The 21,562-nt window shown below is 40.6% G+C and overlaps 1 protein-coding gene across 1 annotated transcript in view; it reads right to left on the bottom strand.

Annotated features, from left to right (window-relative positions):
- Positions 1 to 21,562, bottom strand: part of xrcc4 (X-ray repair complementing defective repair in Chinese hamster cells 4) — a 29,846-nt gene that overhangs the window by 1,580 nt on the left and 6,704 nt on the right. The window contains exons 4-7 of the mRNA XM_058618130.1: positions 15,614 to 15,780; positions 14,052 to 14,183; positions 12,444 to 12,589; positions 9,335 to 9,476 (exon numbers count right to left, since the gene is read on the bottom strand). Of these exons, the coding sequence (XP_058474113.1) occupies positions 9,335 to 9,476; positions 12,444 to 12,589; positions 14,052 to 14,183; positions 15,614 to 15,780 (587 nt within the window). The remainder of the gene's footprint in view (positions 1 to 9,334; positions 9,477 to 12,443; positions 12,590 to 14,051; positions 14,184 to 15,613; positions 15,781 to 21,562) is intronic.

Raw genomic sequence — 21,562 nt, forward strand, 5'->3', positions numbered from 1 at the left:
CCTGGACATTTGTATGATTTTGACGATGCTCAGAATAAAGCTGCAACTAATAATTATATAAGTAGACATCGAATCAGTTGATTATCTTTTTCGATTAGTCATGATGTTTTCAGTTTATTCAGAACAAATACGTAATTAACACCACTGAAAAATAGGCAACACAGTACTCCAGTAATTAACTTCACATGCTAACAAACATGTTTTATGACACAGTTTGGTACTTTTTTGTAATTATTGTTAAGTGGTCTGTTATTTCTGTACGTACTGTATGTATCAGTGTGCAGAAGTCCAGTCATTTCACCAATTTATAACTAGGCCACGGCCAAGTTTTTCTAATATCTATAAATTCCAGGAATGTCTGTCTGTCTGTGTGTCTGTCTGTCTGTCTGTCTGTGTGTTACTCGCATATATCTTGACAGGTGTCTTGCTTCGGGCACGACTAAGTGCAGTGCCAGTTTGATGTTGTTTGGATAAGTAATGCAAAAGATATTGGTCAGTGTCTCTCGCCACTCGACTGTAGCCACTCCCCCTCTCACTCACACAGCACTGTGAGTGAGATAAGGCGCCGTGAAGCTGAGGCAGGCGACAAACGCAGTGGCCCCCCAACCACAGACTGTTCACCCCACTCCCCTCCGGGAGGCGCTACAGGTCTCTCCGCACTCGACCCAGCAGGTTCAGATGTCACCTGATGTTACTGAACTCTAGCTCTGCATCCCAGTGACAACTGTGATGCAACCATGTAGTTCAATTATCCATATTTATTGTATTATATCAGTATCAGTATTTGCTTCCTACCATACACAAATAACAATGTCACTGAACGCTTGCTGTGTAATAGTAAACATGAGCACTCAAACACACCAAAACAACAATTACTAAAAACACACACAAAACACGGGCACTGCACTAGTTCAATAAAACATATGGAGAGAGAAGGAGACCTGTCTTCATTCTTTCAGCTCAAATAGTGCAGTGAAGGAGAACAGAAGAAACAGACTCATTAACCACTCCAGGACTGAAGTGATAGTCTTAATAGTCTGCGTCTTGTGCCGACTATTAACGTCACCGTCCTGCAGTGACAACGCGGGACAAGTGTCGTCGTTTAGAGCTAAATGTCAACCACAAATCCACGTTAATAACTCACCGATCACCCGCTTCAATATCGAGTTTATAACACGTCTGACCCAGTCGATCTGCTGGTGTGATCGTGAACAGTGAAAATGTTCCATGCTAACAGTAACCATCCTGTAACCATCCATTTCAGTTCAATACTTTAAAGCCGGGGCCTCAAACTCAAAATGACCTGAGGGCCAGTGAACAGAGTCTGGTCAGGAGGTGAAAAAAGTCCAACAATTTGGGAAAATTTAACAGTTTAGTGATTAGAAATTAAAATGACATCTTGATAATCCATCATGATGTTGCAATTACAAATATTCAGAGTGACATGGCACACCATTTCAAAGTAAAAGTGTTTGTATGACGCAAAATGAATCTGTAAATAACAAAAAACAGACATGAATAAAACAGAATTTAAACATTCAATTAGAGCTGCAACTAGCGATTATTTCCATAATCGATTAATCAGTTGGTTATTTTCTCGATTAATCGTTATAATATCAGAAAACCTTAAAAAATGTTGATCGGTGTTTGTCCAACCTGGAAATGATGATGTTCTCAAATGTCTTGTTTTGTCCACAAACCAAAATAATTGACTTTTAATGATTCCTTTGTTATGCAGAGCATAAAATATTCACATTTAAGAAGCTTAAACAATCGGAAATATTGTTTTAGTCATGAAAAAAGCTTCAAACCGATAGTTGTCGATTAATTTAGTAATCAATTAATAATCGATTAATCGTTTCAGCTCTACAGTAGTAGATGTACCTGTAATATACTAACTGTATCCTTGAGTGTCTTAGACAGCTGTGGCTGCTGTAAAAGTCATGTTACATAGTCCTTTTCTGTTTACATGTATATTTTACCTTTATTTTTGTATAAATGTACGTACGTCCATCTATGTACAGTATCTGTAGATTTCACAGCTCAGTGGAAGTGTACGTTTGAGGTTAAAAACTGGGCAGAAATGCAAACACACAGTTAAAAGTGTACCAGTCCTGTGTCTTGCAGTTATTATCTGCGATGGCTCGGAGCAACGTTTGATCGCTTACAGAAGTATTTCCCATGAAGGAGGAAGACTGTTCCCATGCAACGCTCGTCTGGCTCCTCGAGTTAAAAAGCGGACGAACGCGTCAACACAACACAACACAACACGAGCAACAGTGTAACAATAAACTCAAAATGTGTCTTGTTTCCCAGTGATGTGTTAAACCAAGATTATGTTGTTTTGTTAAAGGACGACTTGAGCAGCACGAGACTTTGCAGTTGTACCAACCACATTTAAAGAATAACACTATCCCTTATTGAAACAAAAAGCTGAAAGTATGAAGAATGAAGTTTATTCTATGTAATTCAACCTTTATTAAACCAAATGTTGAGTAATCCCTGTAATTATTCAACACATTAGTCATGTGTTCATATTTGCCTTCATTTTACTTTCTGCACACTCTTTCATTTTCTGTTCTGGCAAAAACAATAGCTGGGTGATGAGCTGCCAGCAGCTTTAGCCCCCCACGTTTGCCACCTCAGACAAAGGCCTCTGTTTTTACAGTCAGTGTTTGCCAGCCAGGGACTGGGGGGGGGGGGTCACAGTTGCTCATAGACGTACTGCTGCTTCTTGTTGTAGCAGCCTGAGCTGGTAAAACATGGACAGTAGCTGGGGACTGATGGCACCACTTCACAGCTGGACTCATGCTTAACGATGTTTGGACACGGTATATTCACCCTTTGCTGGACAGCTGTAGAGACAGTGTGAGATTGAGACTTGTCTTTGGAAGAATCCTTAAATAACCACACGCAGAAGGAAAAGCTGGCAAACAGGAGACACGGGAACAAGAGCAGTAGTGTCGTGTGGTCTCTGGGTGTGAGGCTGCGGGGCTGCAGAGCCGTGTGACTCAGCATACTCAACAGCAGACACAACAGAGGAGAGAGCTGGGTCTCTGAGAACAGTGACTGACTTTGGCTGCTCGTTTCATGTCCAAGAACCCACTTAGAAGAGTCCCTCTGCTGCACTGTGTCCAGACCAGAGGATAATGTTATTCATCACTTTTGGTTAACCCACAATGAAAAGACACACTTTCTAACTGACTTGTGACATTCTAAGAAGCAGCCAGTGAAAACAACGCACACGGTAACACACAGCTTTGTCTCACTTTGGGGTGAAAGGTAGTGAACCTTGAACAGAAGTTACATTTTGGAAGAATCACTCATTTTTCTATTGATTTATCCTCCACATGAAGGAGCCAAACACAGCTGACATAGGGAGGTAGGTGAGGTACAAACCTAGACAGGTCACCAGCCCACGCCAGGGCCAACATACAGAGACAAACAACTGTTCTGGACTGTGGGAGGAAGCCTGAGTACCCTGATAGAACCATGTGCACACTGGGAGATGCTACTTGTATTTACCTTGTGCCTCCTAGTTAATTCCCTGACTTCTGGAAGTGACAGCTTCTCCTATGCTCCTGATCTGCCAACTGCATTTGAACCTGTTCCTGCAGATGAATTTCCTGTGGATTACTCTCCTGCCAGTTCACCCTCCAGGTATTTGCAACATTTAAGATTTAAATTCCTGACATAAATAACCTTTCTGTGGCGGCTCTCAGCTCACACCTGGACAATCCCTCGGATCCACTGACCACTCGCATACCAGCGACTGTTAAAATAAACCTTTTTATCTGAAACTCAGTCTCTGGTGTTGTTCCGTTTTAGAGTGATGAGCCGTGACGGGAAATTCCTGCCCGCTGGCAAGAACAGCACTACATCACTAATGATAAGGTGAAGATCCACAAAGTGGACACACCCTAAATGATACAGATATACGTATATACTTCTTCTTTTCCTTTCGGCTGCTCCCTTCAGGGGTCGCCACAGCGAATCAACCTCCTCCATCTAACCCTGTTCTCTATATCCCCCTCTCTCATATATATATATATATATATATATATATATATATATATATATATATATATATATATATATATATATATATATATATATATATATATATATATATATATACACAGTACATATATATGTATATATAAGGTCCAACTGAAACAACAAACTCTGCTTCTACACCTCTATCCATCACTCCTCCTCTCAGCTCATATACATATACAGTCATATACTGTATATGCTGCTTCATGTGTGAAGACAAGTTAGTGAAAACCGTCTCCCTGCCTTTCAATGACTAAGTGTTTTTTCCACAGAGGGAAAAAACATTGTGTCACTTTTTTTTTTTTTAAAGTATTGTTGATGAATTATTTTTTGTGATGAACTTTTTTTTATTGTTTAAAAAGAACATGAACTCTCACACAGCTCATCTCTGTGCATCACTCGTCGTGCTGAATCCTGCTGAATGTATGCAGCTCTAATTCAGCCTCCGCCAGAAATAGACGTGCGGCGTATCCACTCTGACCTCTGACCTTTGGGCATAAGTGTCTCGCTCAAGGACGCATTGACACGTAGGAATCAAACCCACAACCTTCAAGGTGAACGATGACCTACTACGATGAGCTACCTTCACTCAGCAGTCAGGACAGACTTAAAGATAAATTAAAACAGAACAATAGAACATCCATGACTTGACACAAGTGACACAAATCCCTGTTTCTTGGTATAGTAGTTGTTTTTTTTTGTCGTTTTCGCGTCCATGCCAACATTCCCTTCCCCCCCCCCTGTTGTCCATGATGTTTGGCATAAACAGCAACATCGACGCCAAAATAATGAATCAAACAAAAGCACAAACAGAATCATTCAAAACAGTTGCCAGCTGTTAGGGCACGGTTATTCTGTAAACACCTAATACGTCAAAGTGATACAAGAGAATTTCGCTCTTGGCCTTTAACAAGCTGACTGCGACTGTTTTATCCCTCCTTTTAATCAAAGGAGCTGGGAAGGCAGGATAGTCAGTGTCCACATGCACAGTTGTGCGCTGTTTTCCTGGCTGTGTTGTGTTGTGATTTGTTTTGTCTGTTGAAGCACACGATGCACGACACATTTCCATGTGATAAATCAATAATCAGGATGTTTCTAACATGTCTGCTGATGAGTGGGTGTGCATCATGTGTGCGTGGGTTGCCAGGACGATGGTGTTCTATCTGCCTTTGATCTGTGCTGTCCCTTCATTTTGACCTGAAACACATGTGTTGTTGAATGATTTGTGGGAGTTTATTTACGATTCAATAATAGAAAAAAACAAGGGCAAATCAACTCAGTGATTACTGCACAGAAAACACAGACACACAGTCTTCAGCATTCTTAGTGAGGACTGGGGGTGCAACGGTTCAACAAGCTCACAGTTCAGTTTGTATCGTGCTTTTTGGTCACAGTTTTTGGTTTGCTTTGGTTTTTACAAGAGACACATTTGAAATGTTGACAGTTTTGTATTATAATAAATAATGTTCTATTCAGACATGATGACTCAACATAAAGAGCAAAAGAAATTCAACCAAAAGTGGCATTACGTGTAAATAAAAAAGTGTATTTACTGTATACAACACTTTTCACTCATCTTTCATCCTCATTCACGCGCTGCATGTATAGCCGTCAGGAGCAACTAGCTGAGCCGGGGATCAAACCCATGACCTTCGAGTTGTGGGGCTCTACCACTGAGCTACTGTTGCCCCGTTGTGCTGCGTTCATGAACGTAGGAAAAAGAAGTATCGTATGAACACGATTGTGCACACGGTCCAATCCATGCATAATCTATTTATAGAGAATAAATACACACATTTAATGTACTATACTGCGGTTTACGCCTCCAATCTGAACCGTTTTTGGTTTTTTTAACGGTTCAGTTTTGCACCCCTAGTGAGGACACTTAGCCATAATAATAATAGCCATAATGCCATAATGCATTCCCTAGCCCCTTACCCTAACCTTAACCATCACAACTAAATGCCAAACCCTAAGCTTAACCTAAACCAAATTCTAACCCTAGCCCTAAAACCAGGTCTTAACCCCAAAAAAAGCCCTTTAAAGACGTGAGGACCAGACAAAATGTCCTCCCTCCGTATAGTTTATACGATTTTTAGTACAAAAATGCCTGACTTTCACACAGAGCATGAAGGCCTCCTTTTTCTGGACACTTTTGAAATCTCCCACCTTTAAGTACTGAAAAGACGTGGGTCTTCAGCCTGCAGCCAGATCTCACATTATTTTAAGGAGCCACCGAGCTTCCAGCACTGAGGTGTAGAACCTCTGAGCAAAAACAGCTGCTTGTCATAACCCAGCCATCCCACACGATGCAACAACAATCCTACTGTTTCCAGCCATTTGAGTCCACAGTGGCACAGGCATCACTGTGTGGTCTGAAATCTAAAGCTGCTACATGACCAACATGTCACTGAAGCCTTGAACTCTCTCTGACATCCTGGAGAAAAAAGGCCAGTCCACAAGTGCAGTGTCTTTAATGGAAACATGTCTGCATGTGATGGGAGCCCCTGACACCGTCTCCTTCATGGTGTTCTTCAGCTCTAGTTTCTCAGTGACAGCTGATGGAACCACTTAACCAAGTCTTATGGTTTTTAGAAAGTATAACCTTTCTAGTCTGGTTATAGTGTACTGAGATGCACAGCGGATGGTTCATGAGGTTCCACTTTCAAAATCTGTGCTAGAGTTTCTACAGTCCATTTCTATGCTTGATCGATCCATTTAATGATTGAAAAAAGTCAGGGAATATTAAAACACACAGAAAATCACACCCTCAATCTCCAACCTAATAATCAACAGCTTCTCTGTGAGATATGTTGTTATCATCCAAACCCTGTAGACTCACATAATTCAACGTCATAATTCGTCCGTCATCACCGCCTAAGAATCCAGAAACATGAACACCTGCCTCTGCAGAGACTGAACAGTTTCACCGAGGTTCACCCATTTAAACAGACTCCCCTGCATTCCACACCTCAGCAACTCGTTTCCCAGCTGCTCGTCAGAAACAAACAGCAGGTCTCAAGACACTGTGACCCAATACTGACAGCGGGTACACCGCAGTGAATAGACCCCTGATAGATAATAGAACACCTTCCGCTTTCAGATCATGCACCAAGTTCTCCTCTTTTAAGAAAACAACCACTGCTTTATTTATTCTAGCTGCATAAAGAAGCTTTTCAGCTAACCTGCTCCACTCTCACCGCAGGATTAGATGGACCAATGAGGGCACCTTGGCCGAGCGTTGGGGTCTCCGAAAAAAGCCATAAAAATCTCTGCAGAAAACAAGTATGAAACTGTTCGAAACAGAAGAACAATGACGATGAAGTTCAGAAAAGAATACAGATGTCTCCACCACCACTCACAAGACAGACAAGGACAGGGAAGAAGTTTAGAGTAAGCCAGATGAATACTAAGAGACAGTTTTGACCTTCAGTATCAGCAGGCAAACATTAAACTGTGTTGAAGTAGAGCTCTGAACAACTGCGATGAAAAACTTTAAACTGTGTTGAAGTAGAGCTCTGAATAACTGCGATGAAAAACTTTAAACTGTGTTGAAGTAGAGCTCTGAATAACTGCGATGAAAAACTTTAAACTGTGTTGAAGTAGAGCTCTGAATAACTGCGATGAAAAACTTTAAACTGTGTTGAAGTAGAGCTCTGAATAACTGCGATGAAAAACTTTAAACTGTGTTGAAGTAGAGCTCTGAATAACTGCGATAAAAAACTTTAAACTGTGTTGAAGTAGAGCTCTGAATAACTGCGATGAAAAACTTTAAACTGTGTTGAAGTAGAGCTCTGAATAACTACGATGAAATACTTTAAACTGTGTTTAAGTAGAGCTCTGAATAACTGCGATGAAAAACGTTAAACTGTGTTGAAGTAGAGCTCTGAATAACTGCGATGAAAAACGTTAAACTGTGTTGAAGTAGAGCTCTGAATAACTGCGATGAAAAACGTTAAACTGTGTTGAAGTAGAGCTCTGAATAACTGCGATGAAAAACTTTAAACTGTGTTGAAGTAGAGCTCTGAATAACTGCGATGAAAAACTTTAAACTGTGTTGAAGTAGAGCTCTGAATAACTGCGATAAAAAACTTTAAACTGTGTTGAAGTAGAGCTCTGAATAACTGCGATGAAAAACTTTAAACTGTGTTGAAGTAGAGCTCTGAATAACTACGATGAAATACTTTAAACTGTGTTTAAGTAGAGCTCTGAATAACTGCGATGAAAAACGTTAAACTGTGTTGAAGTAGAGCTCTGAATAACTGCGATGAAAAACGTTAAACTGTGTTGAAGTAGAGCTCTGAATAACTGCGATGAAAAACGTTAAACTGTGTTGAAGTAGAGCTCTGAATAACTGCGATGAAAAACGTTAAACTGTGTTGAAGTAGAGCTCTGAATAACTGCGATGAAAAACTTTAAACTGTGTTGAAGTAGAGCTCTGAATAACTGCGATGAAAAACTTTAAACTGTGTTGAAGTAGAGCTCTGAATAACTGCGATAAAAAACTTTAAACTGTGTTGGAGTAGAGCTCTGAGTAACTGCGATAAAAAACTTTAAACTGTGTTGAAGTAGAGCTCTGAATAAAAAACTTTAAACTGTGTTGAAGTAGAGCTCTGAATAACTGCGATGAAAAACTTTAAACTGTGTTGAAGTAGAGCTCTGAACTTCTTCGCTTGTCTCATGAACATGACAAACAAGCCCATTTGAATGTAGCATATTTAATTATAGGGTCTACAGGTGTTTCCAATGATGCTTGTATACAATTGTTTGACCAGCTACCAAAACAACAACCTCCAACCACGTGAATGTTTGAGTGCAAAGGTTACATTCGTAGAGAGCCACTGCAGATTTGGTGTAATTGCCCGACATAAAGGAGTTCCATGGCATGGAATTTTTATGATGTTTGATTTCCCCATTCACAAGAAGGAAGAGGGAGGGGACAGAGCGAGAGAAGACGAGAAAAAAAAAGGAGGAACTGATGAAGAAAGTATGAAAGTGAAGCAGTTCTAGATCTACTGTAAAAGAGGGAAGTCTGTTTTAACTTGTAACAGTAGAGTGCATTTGTGTCTTTGTGCTATCGTTGTTTACAGATGTCACCCTCTGGCTACACCAACACATTTAAGTATAAATGCAAGAACTGTTTATCAGCTACAAGGCCGGCAGACCATTCCACAAAAGATATTAAGTGACATCATAAAGCAGGAGACGTCTTTTAAGCTGACTCAGTGAGACACATGTTAATGGCATTACATGGTTTTAAAGGTAATCACATCCATACCTCTTCCCTTGGGAGGTCTGTGGGTTTTGCCGTTTAATCGCAGGGTCAGAGGGCCCGAGGTGACGAAAGCGGCGTTTGCGACAGGGGGCCACATCAGTGATGTCCTTCAGGTGGTCGTCCAGTGGGCTCGGAGTAGTGGAGACTGTGGAAAATCATTATTTAGTCAGGGCTTTTTTTCCCCCCACAGTAGCACACTCATTTAGAGACAGACATTATTTAATTACACTCGTCTCTTCAGAGGGGTGATCATACATCACTTTGCCACATGATGCAGGGCAAATTATGGGCTCGATTATCAGCCCAAAAAAAAGAAAAGAGTAGTAGGAGTAATATCTGCACTGAATCAGCAATTAATGGCGAGTAAGGGAAATACAACCTTATATGTGAAACAGAAATGGGAAACAGAGTTAGGTGTGAATATTTCTGAGAATGATTGGTTGCACATATGGCGAACACAACAGTCTACAGCGTACACGGAGAGAACAATAATACGAACATGTAAATCATGTCTTCTTTTGGCTTTGCCCTGGTATTGTACAGTTTTGGGATGACGTACACTCAGCTATGGTCACTATCCTGGGTTACGGAGTCTTGTGTAGTTTTGTATTTTGGTAACATGGCAGGAGATATTGTGTCAAGAGCTGACAGATACCTATTCAAAATCATGATAGCAGCCTGTAAAAGCCATTACAAACCCGACCCACTAACATGTGAGTGAGCTATAATGTGATGGAACAGTTGACTCATAGGATAAGAGTACAAGAGGAACTAAGTGTGGAGAAATGGCTGAAATGGCACTTATTCACACAGCAACGGCAGAATGATGTTGATGAATGATGAAATACTGACGTCATAAGATCATTTTATAGAGTAAAGGCAATCCAGAATGTTTACTTCATCCACACAATTTTGTTCTTTTCTTTTTGCTTATTACAATGGAAACATCATGCACAAGAGCTACTATCTACTAGTTGCATTTGATCACAAGTTTCTGTGACATCACAAATCCCTGGAATCACCACAGTGAGATTGTTTGAGTCTAGACTAGTCTGTGTTTTATCAAGATTAAATATTTTAAAACATCTGTTACGTCTGTCATGGTGCCTGTGGACTCCCATGTTTTTAAAACCAGTTGACATTTGAAAGTCCTTAGTGTTGTATCGGTTCATCCCCAATAGCAACAGAAAAAACACAAATTCTTCAAGATTTTCCTCATCAGAAAAAGGGGAAGGCCCCAGGACACAGGAGCACGTCCATCACAAAAAGTCCAGACAAACACAGAGTGGACAATTTAACGTGTGAGAAAGTGGAAAAAATCAACCGAGAGGAGGAAAAACAACAAAAACCCTCTCAATTCTATGACAGTTAAGTTATGTTCTGCTAAAATCCATCTTATTTCTCATATATCCAAACTTGAGCTGACGGCACATTAATCCTGTCCAGGTCACATGGGAGCACCAGCGTCACTCACTGCTTGTATTTAAAGGTGTTTTGAGCTGTCAGCTCACAGAGCCGCTGCTCTGCATTATGTAACTCCTCAGTGATGTCATTCTCAGTTTCCAGGCACAAAAAAACACAGTGAGCAAACATACGCTGCTGCCATGACGACAGCTAAAATCGAAACTGTACAGCATTAGTTTGACGCGTTGTCTAGTAAGCTACACTAATGCTCAGCTCAGTGACAAAAGTACATGCCTCAGTCACAACAAACTCGATTATTGCATTAGTTCAACTAAAACAAGGACCTTTTAAATAAAATAAAATAAAATACAATAAAACAAAATAAAATAAAATAAAATAAAATAAAATAAAATAAAATAAAATAAAATAAAATAAAATAAAATAAAATAAAATAAAATAAAATAAAATAATATTAATATTAATATTTGTTTCCATTCAAGGAAAAATTCAAAAAGAGAGCATAAAACACTAAAATTACAATTAGACAATGTTTTTTGTTTGTCTGTGACGTAAAAGGTCGACTGGAAAATGGCAGATATTAACAAGCTGAAAGGAGTCATATCGCCACCTGACACACCTCATTCAATAAATCCATTTCCTGCCAGTGAATACTTGGACCAGTCAAATTAGGGGCAGTCCATGGCCAAGTGGAAAGGGAACTTGTAACCAGAGGGTTGCCAGTTCAAATCTCCACCAGGTCTCAGGTATCCCTGAGCAATTTACCCAAACCCCCATTGCTCCCCTGGCACTGAAACCTAGTAGAGTAGGGGTTAAATGCAGAGAAGGAGTTTCCCTGGGGGGGTAAATAAAATAGTGACATCACGGCAGGTGTTTCCCTTCCCAGAACATGCTGTGATTTAATGCTGACTAACCTGTTCAAATGTCAAAATAAAGAGCTTTCTGCAGCTGATCCGTTAACATTCCAGTCTGAGAACTCGAGACTCGCTAACTGTCATTATTTTTGATTTAGAGAACACATTTACACAGAGACTACAGTACGTCATGACTACCAAAACAAAGTCCTGGAACTATGGTTTCTGGAAAAGTCTCCCCTTCCTACGGAATCTTGACGGCAAAAATAACTGTGAGGCAATCGGTTTTCATTCATTCATTCATTTTAAAGGAATAGTCCAGTATGTTTGTGTCTGTTTTTGCTGCACACATCACCGTCTCTTGGAAAATCCTGAGACACGGAGGCTAATTCTCTTTAAAAACACAGTGGGGATGCCACTTTATCACACCATTAGACTACAACACTAGCCTTTTCCGGCTGGGATGACAAGTTTGTGTTCCTTTTGTAAACGGCTCACTCTCTTGCACCACAGTCCATATAAAATCTGCAATTTTACATCACAGAACAAAGGAGTTGTTTATCCACTCTTGCTTCCATCAGGAACTTCAAATATATTATTTTGGTACTTTGGTACAGTGTTTGAATGTTGCATGCATGTTTTTGGACACACAACAACAGAACACACACAGCTCTTGGACCAGGATTTGAACCAACAACCTTCTTGCTTTGAGGCAACAGTGCTGACCCCTCAAATGTACATATCACCAGCAGATCCTCCTACGTCTCTGCAATAGTCGTATGAGATGCTGACTCAGCATCAGCACCTTATATAACCATAAAGCCAAACTGTCTTACCACAGGACTGTGAAGCGGCAGCTGGGGTCATCTTCACTTCTTCTGGCTCTTCATCAGTGCTCCCCTCATATTCATTGTCCTCCTCTTCATCACCTGTTTTCTGCTCTGATTTTGTTGGATCCCTTTTTTTTTGACCATCAGAATTCCTAAAACAGACACCAGAAATGCTACATCAGTGTTTTGGCTCAACAATTTGAGTTTAGAAATACAATAATATTTTTTAATTTTAATTTTAATTTTATTTTATTTATTTTTGTATTATTTTTAGTACTTTTTAAAAAAAAATTATATATTTTTTTATTATTATTATTATTTTAAATAAAAAAAAAATAATAATAAAAATAAAAATAAAATATATATAAAATATGTAATGTGATGTGATACAATAGTATCACATCACATTACTTTCTCTGTCAGGTGAGCATTAGAGACTGAGAGCTGTGTTTCTAGTGCAAACACATTTTCCACTTGTTTTACTGTAATGTAAATGTGAGCTTGAGTATGAATATGCACACTGGCTAAGCTTATATTTAACTATATGTAACTTTGTATGAATTGACATGATTTAAACTGCACTTACAGCATACTCATTTAAACATGGCAGGGACAGAGGAATACAAACATCTGGTTTGGGTTAGGACACAAAAAGTAGAATGTCTTGGTGTGTTCCATATTACGTTACATGTCATTTAGCAGACGCTTTTATCCAAAGCGACTTACAAGGGAATTGAGTACAACCTGCCAGGGGTGGAGTTGAACTTGCAACCATGAAGTCTTTTGCACACAGAGTACAGGTCTTAACCACTGAGCTACCTCACACCTTACGTAGCCGGAAATCTGAATTCCCGACGTGGAAACTCTGCACCAACCCCGACATGGGATTCCAAGATGGCTGTCACCCTACACATACTGCTACTTTAACCTTTCACAGCACTTATGTCATATTTGTTTCACATTAAATCACTCGTACATACTGTATAGCACTGTTGAATTTTTAACCAAAGACATGGAGCTTTGCTGCTCATGTGCAGAAAAAAAACATTTTGAACAGTGTTATTCACTGGTGTTGCTAACAACAGCTAGCTCATGACATGTTTGCCCCCATTTTTTTTTTCCTTTCTGACTTTTCAACTAGAACAGGGGTGAATTCAGGGGGTGACGTCACTTAACAGTCCACACTCTCTCTCTGCTCCTGTTCTCTAGAACCTGCCAGTGAAGGTGTTTGGTTCTCCACTCGTCTTACATCTCACTTTAGCTACAATTACTTAGTTTTAAAAACTCCAGATTACAAACCTTCCATCTACTTTTTTCTGTTCAGATCACGCCATATAAAGTTGGTAGTTTTTTTTTTTTCTGATTGATCATCTGATTTTCCTTTGCTTTTCGCCATCAAATCACAGAAACGATCAATGTTTTATCAGTTTGAGGTCCAGGTTCAGATAGAACAGCTTCAGAGTCTGGAACCGCAGTGTGAAAAAGATTGAAGGTATCATATTTATAAGAACACGGCAGACAAACAACCTAAAAACACAGTGACTCGAGCTCAGGCTGTCAGAAACCAAAGAACATGAAAAAGAGAATGACTTCGACACAGAGCGAGCATCAAACCTGGATGGCTGCAAGTGTGAGACAGTTTCCTGCAGACTGCGGATCTTTGCTTTCTTCTCATTCAGGATGAGGACAAACTGTGAATAGAGCTCAGCCTCTAAGTCCTCCTTACCATGGGCATATCGCTTCAGTCTGAGAAATAAAGAAACACAAAAACAAGTCTAAAAGTGTGTCACACATTTTCTTTATACCTGCTATGAAGCGAGCATGTAGACAAAAAAGCCGTTTCTACAGCAGCCCGAACAGACAAACCAGATTGATGCTGAAGCTTACTACGCAAGCAGAGAAGGAATGGCCTCCTTTCTAGAATGTAAAGGCCACCACAGTTCCCTGACACACTTAGGAAAGAGAAGTCCTCTGTTACAATCTGCAGTCTCATTCCCTGATTGTTTAGGGAACATGTTATTGTAGAAATTGAGCTAGTTTCAATGTTGTAAACCAAAATATAAACAATGAACAAGCAGATGAAGAGTTTTTGTCTTCCTTTATCTAAAATAAAAAATCAATAAACAGATGATTATATGTGTCATCTTATAGACTGATCTTCAGAATTGGGGGTGGCAAGACGGGCATGCACCGTCTTGATGTTGCCTCAGTTCTCCTTGGCCATGCCCAACAGTAAAGTTCTGCTTCAAAATGTAAAACTCACACTCTTTTCTCAGGTTTGTCTGTTCATACTGCTTTAGAAACATGGTCGTGCAAGAAGGCAGATCTGTAAAGTACTTAGTACTTGAGAACTCTTTATTTTGAAGCGATTACACAAACATGCTACCAATAAACCCTCCTAAATATTACCCACTGGACCTCAATGGTTTGTGTGTCATAATTACAAGTTCCACTTTAGCACAGCACAATAGACACAGGCAAGTAACAACACTGTGAAGGAGTGCTGAAGGAGAATCAGAATTTATTACCAACTTATTTTTGGCTAGTAGGTCTTCAAACAAGGAGACACAGAAGACCAGAGCTAATATTGGTTTGGGGTTTACACAGTGGAGAGACCTACGAGTCACCAAAAAGCTTCCGAAATCCTGAGTTATTACCACACAAGTTGGGTAATAACTCAGGACCCTGTGATGAATTTTCAGGGAAATGAAACTCAAAGATTTCAACCTTTGTGTGTTGTACTATGTGTGTGTTATGTTTTAATTCCAATGACTCAAAGACTGACTTATTCAGTGATCATGTTTTTCCTGGCTTTAATCAGTTTTTGTTGTATTCTGGCAAAAAAAGGGACCTTTTTTTCCTGCTTGGTTTCTGGCTGCTGGTCTCAACATGACGTCACACTTTGTATGAGAATAGACTGCAGGCATTTATCTCGAATTCCATGGGATTATTTACACCTATCGCAAAGGAAGAGACATTTCTGTCGCCCATTCAGTTGACTGTCAGGGGGGAGCCGTCCCATTTGACTCCAGTTATTTTGGTACTATTCCTAATAGAAATGCAAAAACATACGTACTATACTGAATCGTTCGACTTGGTGGAAACACGGACAAAGACATTGCTAGACTTATCCCATCACCCTGTGGCTGCTAGTTTGTGGTGTTCTGTGTGTTTACTCTGCAGTGATGCGCTGCTGTTCTTGTCTCAGTCTCCAGTTTTTGTCCTCCAGGCTCTGGTTCTGGTGCTCCAGTGTATTTCCCCTCTGCAGAGTGTGGATCAGTAACTCCCTCACAGCCCCTGACGGCTCTGGGATGGATACCAGGAACACAGAACCCAGCCTAAACTGGAAAAGTGAAAAATTCATCAAAAAATCATAAAATCCAAACAATAAAGGTCAAAATGTGCCTTTACCTCATAAATCATATATTTTATTTTCAGCATTTCTCACCAACCACCCATGTGTGAGTTGTGATGTCAAGAAAGCTCCAGAAACAAAACCATTTGGAAGAAGAAAACAACACCAGTCATTCATCTGACCCTGCAGTGAATGCCAAGTAAACACATTCCCACTGATCAAAAACCCATTTAAACCTTTGATTAAAGGGCTTTTCTGATTTGCGTGAATGGTGAACAAGTGATTTATCACACAGTCGTGTCCTCCAGAGTTAATGATAAAAACAGCAGTTAGCACAGGCTTCATTCAGCTTAAACAATGTACTAGCATATTTATCTTCCCATGTTAAGTTTTGGATCCAGCCGCTGACACATAAAGACCATCGTCCCCTGAGAGACGAAATTTTCCCTCAAACGTGTTAGTGGGAAAACAACCTCTTTCTGATGATGAGTTTGACAATGCAGAAGCCGCTATTGTCTCCTTTTGTCAAGGAGAAATATTTCATGAGGAGATAACTAGTCTGCAGAAAGGCGTCCAGCCATCTCTACACACATAGATGGCAAGGTTGAGATGGTTTGGACACATGCAGTGCAGGGATAGAGATTATATTGGACAAAAGATCTGTCAGGCAGGAGGAAAGGGGGGAGACCACAGAAAAGGTTCACGGATGTTGTGAAGGAGGACATGAGGACAGGTGCAGTAGCAAAAGACACACAAGGATAGGGCAAGATGGAGGCAGATGATCCTTTGACTCAAATCATTCCAATGAACCCTCCTAAGAAATCATTCAATTATGTCATAATGCCATAATTTAATGATGTCACATTTAATGATCATAAAATGACATCACATATGTTTTAACGTAAAAAAGATAAAAGGCAAATCCAATCTTCATGAAAGGCAATTCAGCGGAAGTCATGCAACAAGTCCGGCTGATGCAAAACACCAAAAAAGAAGATAACTTTGGAGAACGCCATAGAAGAAGAAAATGGACACAGACCAAGAGGATCAAAACAGTACTATTGAGGAGAACATGGAAGGTACATCATATGTGTTATGTCAGGATGAGGAGGAGGAGGGCACTGAGGGGGACAACAATTCTGGGACACCGAGTGGCGAGGGAGATCATGAGGGGAAATCCACTAAAGAGGGGGATAAAGACACGGTGAACCTCTCTGGTGAGGGGGGCGATGACGCGGCGAGCATTAACAATGATACTGTGAACAAAGGTGTTTGCAAAACTGGGGATGGGAAAACAGAGAACCCCACTGGTCAGGGTGACACAGAAAACCCCACTGCTACGGAGGAATCAGTGGTTGTGACTATTGATGTGAAGGCGGCGCTAACAGAAAAGCCGGAGCTTTATCTGTACCTTATTATGACAGTCCACCATGTCTTCTGCAAGGCTGGCATACTATGTGACGTTCCTGCCGAGTTGACGGCCAAGCATGTTGAACGTCTGGTGTTCTGCACAGTGGAAAAATTCAAACATCCAGTGGACCGCATGCCAAGCATCGGCAAGTACAAGCTGGTGGCTCGCGACGTCTTTAGAGAACTTAAGAAACTCTTTGGCAACAAGATGAAAACCATGCTGATAATGGAAGACATGGGTGTGGAGGACATCATTGCTAGCAGCATACAGAAACAAACTGTCAAGTGGTTGGACAAAAAAGCAAGGAACTATACAGCTATTATTATCAGCAGCAGCTTGGCTGTCTGTATCACACTTATATTTGCAGTAGCCGCCATTGTAACAGGAGGCTTTTCCTCACCTCCATTTTCCTCTGTTTTTGTCATGTTGACGTCCTTAATGGCTAAAATTTGAGAAGCAAACTTTTTTACACTCTACCTGACACTTGGGTTCTGTTGAGGACTAGAGCAGACAGCAGACATGTGCACTGGCAAGCCTGGCTACTGCCATAGGTTGAATTCTTTAGAAAACGGTGACACTGACGCACAAAAGAAGCCCAACACTTACAGCATAGATGACATAGCTGAAAGTATTAGATAAGCCTGATCCAATACTAGGACACATTGGTAAAACACAAACGATTAAGCCAAAGTTGCATTTGTACAGATGGGATGTTTTTCAGTAACAGATGACATATTTGCTTCATATTTCATAGGCTGTTTTAAAATGTTCTATATTAATAAATTCTGACCTTGCAAGTTGTTTTTGTGTCGGACAAATAGCTATGTGGAGCGCACAACTCCTTTATGCTGGGAAAAAAAAAAACCCACAAAATTGGCACACAACTCCAACGCAGCATCTATCCAATCATGTATAAAGGGGTATTGCCTTCTGTCATCAGTTCCAAGACTTCTAACCATCACTTCCCGTGTCCAAGAGTGCATCAGTAAAAAGCATGGATGACAATCGCCCGGTAGCTTTCACCTCGATAGTTATGAAATGCTTTGAGCAGGTGGTCATGGCTCATATAAAGAGCAACACGGACATTATTCTGGGCCCACACCAGTATGCCAACAGGACGAACTGCTGTGCATTGAACAGTGTTGCCTGCTCTCTCCCACCTATGGAATTGGGATGTGCCTTCACATACTGGCCAACAAACTACTGCTGCTCAGACTAATAACCTTCCCCCTGCAAATGGGTCCTGGACATTTTGACACACCAGCCACAGACCATGAAAACCAATCTCGTCCTGCCCCATCACCCTGAACACTCGCTCACCAGGGTTGCGTCTTGAACCATCTGCTATACAGTACACACTATTCAAATGTGCCTGCTCAGCTAAACACCTGGGCTTCCATAATGTGACATTTGCTGATGACAAGGCAACGGTGGGACTGATACACCAAAATGATGAGTCCGTGCACCAGTAGAGAGTGAAAGATCTGGTGGACTGGTGTGGGGAGAATAACCTCTGCATCAATGTGGGGAAGACAAAGGAGCTAGTTGTGAACTTTTAAGAGGAAAGGTCACGCCTCCTCTCCCTTGTTCGTCGGAGGAACAGCTATGAAAATGGTCCACACCTTCAAATATCATGGAATCCATATCTCCAGGGATCTGATGTGGACCACAGACACCGCCAACAACATGAAGAATCTATTTCCTCAGAAGGTCTGAGAGAGGCCAGTCTTGACACACCAGTGCTGACCACAGGTGTGTGGTAGAGAGTACACTTACCTTCCCCACTACCACTTGGTACGGGAACAGCTCTGTAAAGAGCTTGCACCAGCCTCCCTTTCATTGTGGACATACATGTGAGCAGGTGCAGGAGCGGTAAAGCCTACATCATGGAGGAACCCCACCCACTCAGCCCATAAACTGTTGACCCAACAAGGCTCAAACCAGCTGGTGAACTCCATGCCTCATTGAATGTACTTACACTGCTCTGCACTGCTGTGCTGCTATCATTGTTTTTATCTTGCTGCTCTTTTAATTGCTGCCCCAGAGTTATTTATTAGAGACATGCTTTTAAGTTATTTATTTATTATTTAATATAATATAATATTATTTATTATTTTTATTGTTGGCTTTTGTTAGTAATATTATTAATATTATGAGAATACATTTAATTTTCATGTTTAAACATGTAAATGACAATAAAGAAAAAATAACTTTGAACCTTGAATGTTCTTTATAAAGAAGGCAGGAACATATTGTGCCAAAATGTTGCTGTGAAACTCATCCCACTTTTTTTTTACAGAAAAACTCACAAATCCTGAAATTGTGGTTACACCTTTAGAATAATAGTCAGAAAAGTAGTTTTTGACTATTCAGTTCATTTCTTTTTACATATACCCAATTTTCCTGTGATCTAAGACAGAAATTTATATGAAAAGCATGTTGTAAACGACTGTTATTAAGGTACATATGCTAAATAAATGTAAATCTAAATTCTAAATTTAACTCTACATGCTAAATGCTAAGACTTGTAACAGTTACACAAATTTATCCCAGAAGATTGTGTGGTCTCAGCAGCTTTCACTCTTATGTAATGTTGGGGATTGGCTCATTCAAGATCCTGTCACATGCATCTTGGATGGAGACCACATGGCCCTTTGCTCAAAGACAACGAGAGCCAAAAAGCTGTATCTCAAGATCTCCCTTATCTTTCACACCTCAGTGGTCACTTTGTGACATGTGACCTCAGGTGTCTTCAACAACTCAAAGCCAGGTTTCCCCTCCTTCTCACTCTCTTCTCTTCTCCATCTCTCCAGAGGACACTGACTCCTCTTCTCTCCTCTGTCCTTCTGGGTGGAGGAAGGACACAGACACCTCTCCAAGATCCAGCTCTTCAACTAAAGATCCTTCAGTACAGAGCTAAATAAGGAACCTGCCTCAGGATCAACCAAGGATCCAGAGCCAAGTTCGCTCTAACTAGCTAGCTTTGTAAGGAGGAACCTGAGCAACATATACCAGAAACTTGGTCAACCATATACAGTTCCTGGACCAACAGACAGCACCTCAAAAGGACTCTTCTTGCATCTTTCAAATACTTGCTAACATAACTGGGCCTAGCATAGCATCACATGACTTGGCTAGACTGTTTAACCTTGTGAAATATTGTATTGAGCTTACTTGTTTACACACATACACACAGTGTTGTTAGTGATGCCCAGGCTTCTTAGCTTTCAGTTCTAGACGTGCATGCTACTAACTTCATCTAACCTGGCACCTCATCCTAAAAAGTGGCCTTAAACAGCCAGAAAAGCTTTAGAAGACAGCACCAAGCATGTCCAACTTGGAATATACAGTATCTACTCTCTCCCGTTCCTGCTGTCCTCACCTGGAACACCTCACCATCATGTGCCGACCATTCTACCTTCCCCGTGAGTTTTCAGTGGTCATCACCATGGCTGTTTCCATCCTACCCCAGGGATCCACGCATCAAGTTTAAATGTAAATAAAAAAATGGTGTTTTAACTGTGTTTGGTTGAACATAACAATATTTTTTATGAGCTTTTATCCAAGTTTCTGACCTTTCTGTATTTATTAAAGTTAGACATGGCTTTATGACGTGTTTTTTTGCTGCGTGTAACGCTGCCCCGGTACCGGTTGTTGATCTCAAATCTGGTGAAGAAGGAGTTGAGGTCATTGGGGAGATGCTAATGACACCTTACAGTACCCCTCAGTGAACAGATTGCCGGAAAAATGGATGATTAGAAGAAGAAGAATAGTGTGAATGTTAACCCAGCATTCACCTCGCTAGATTAATTATGATAAGAAAATATCTTTGCATGTACCTCACTGTTTTCAAATGTCTGAGTGATCAAAAACACATACAGTGTTGCACAGAGAACATCAACAAAACTCAAACACACCTGTTTGGTATGCTAATCAACTCAGGTAACACCTGCACATGTGTGTGAATCTGTTCTTGAGAGGGGCAGCAAGTAGGCATTAACAGGAAGCCTGTCATCACACCCCTACTTTTATGACTGATGATTTTTATGGTGAAATCCCTGATGACACATCACAGCACACTTCTCTCTGAAAACGTTTCTTGCTCAAGGAATTTACATTCATTTCCCTTTTACCGCAACAGACACACATTTCCATTTAGTCGTGACTCAAGTGGCAACAAAGGTTAAGGAATCCACACAGTTGATGGTCTCATGAACAGGAATGGACAAACACCATCTGGTTGCGGAATTCATCGCTGTTACACAACAACAAGCACACAAACCAGAACATGTCACATTGTTATTCTTTAAGTAGTTCACGCTTTATGACGTGTGGTTTTCTCGGGAACTGGACACAGCA

This window comes from Solea solea, chromosome 19 (genome assembly GCF_958295425.1).
Source record: "Solea solea chromosome 19, fSolSol10.1, whole genome shotgun sequence".
Classification (NCBI taxonomy): Eukaryota; Metazoa; Chordata; class Actinopteri; order Pleuronectiformes; family Soleidae; genus Solea; species Solea solea.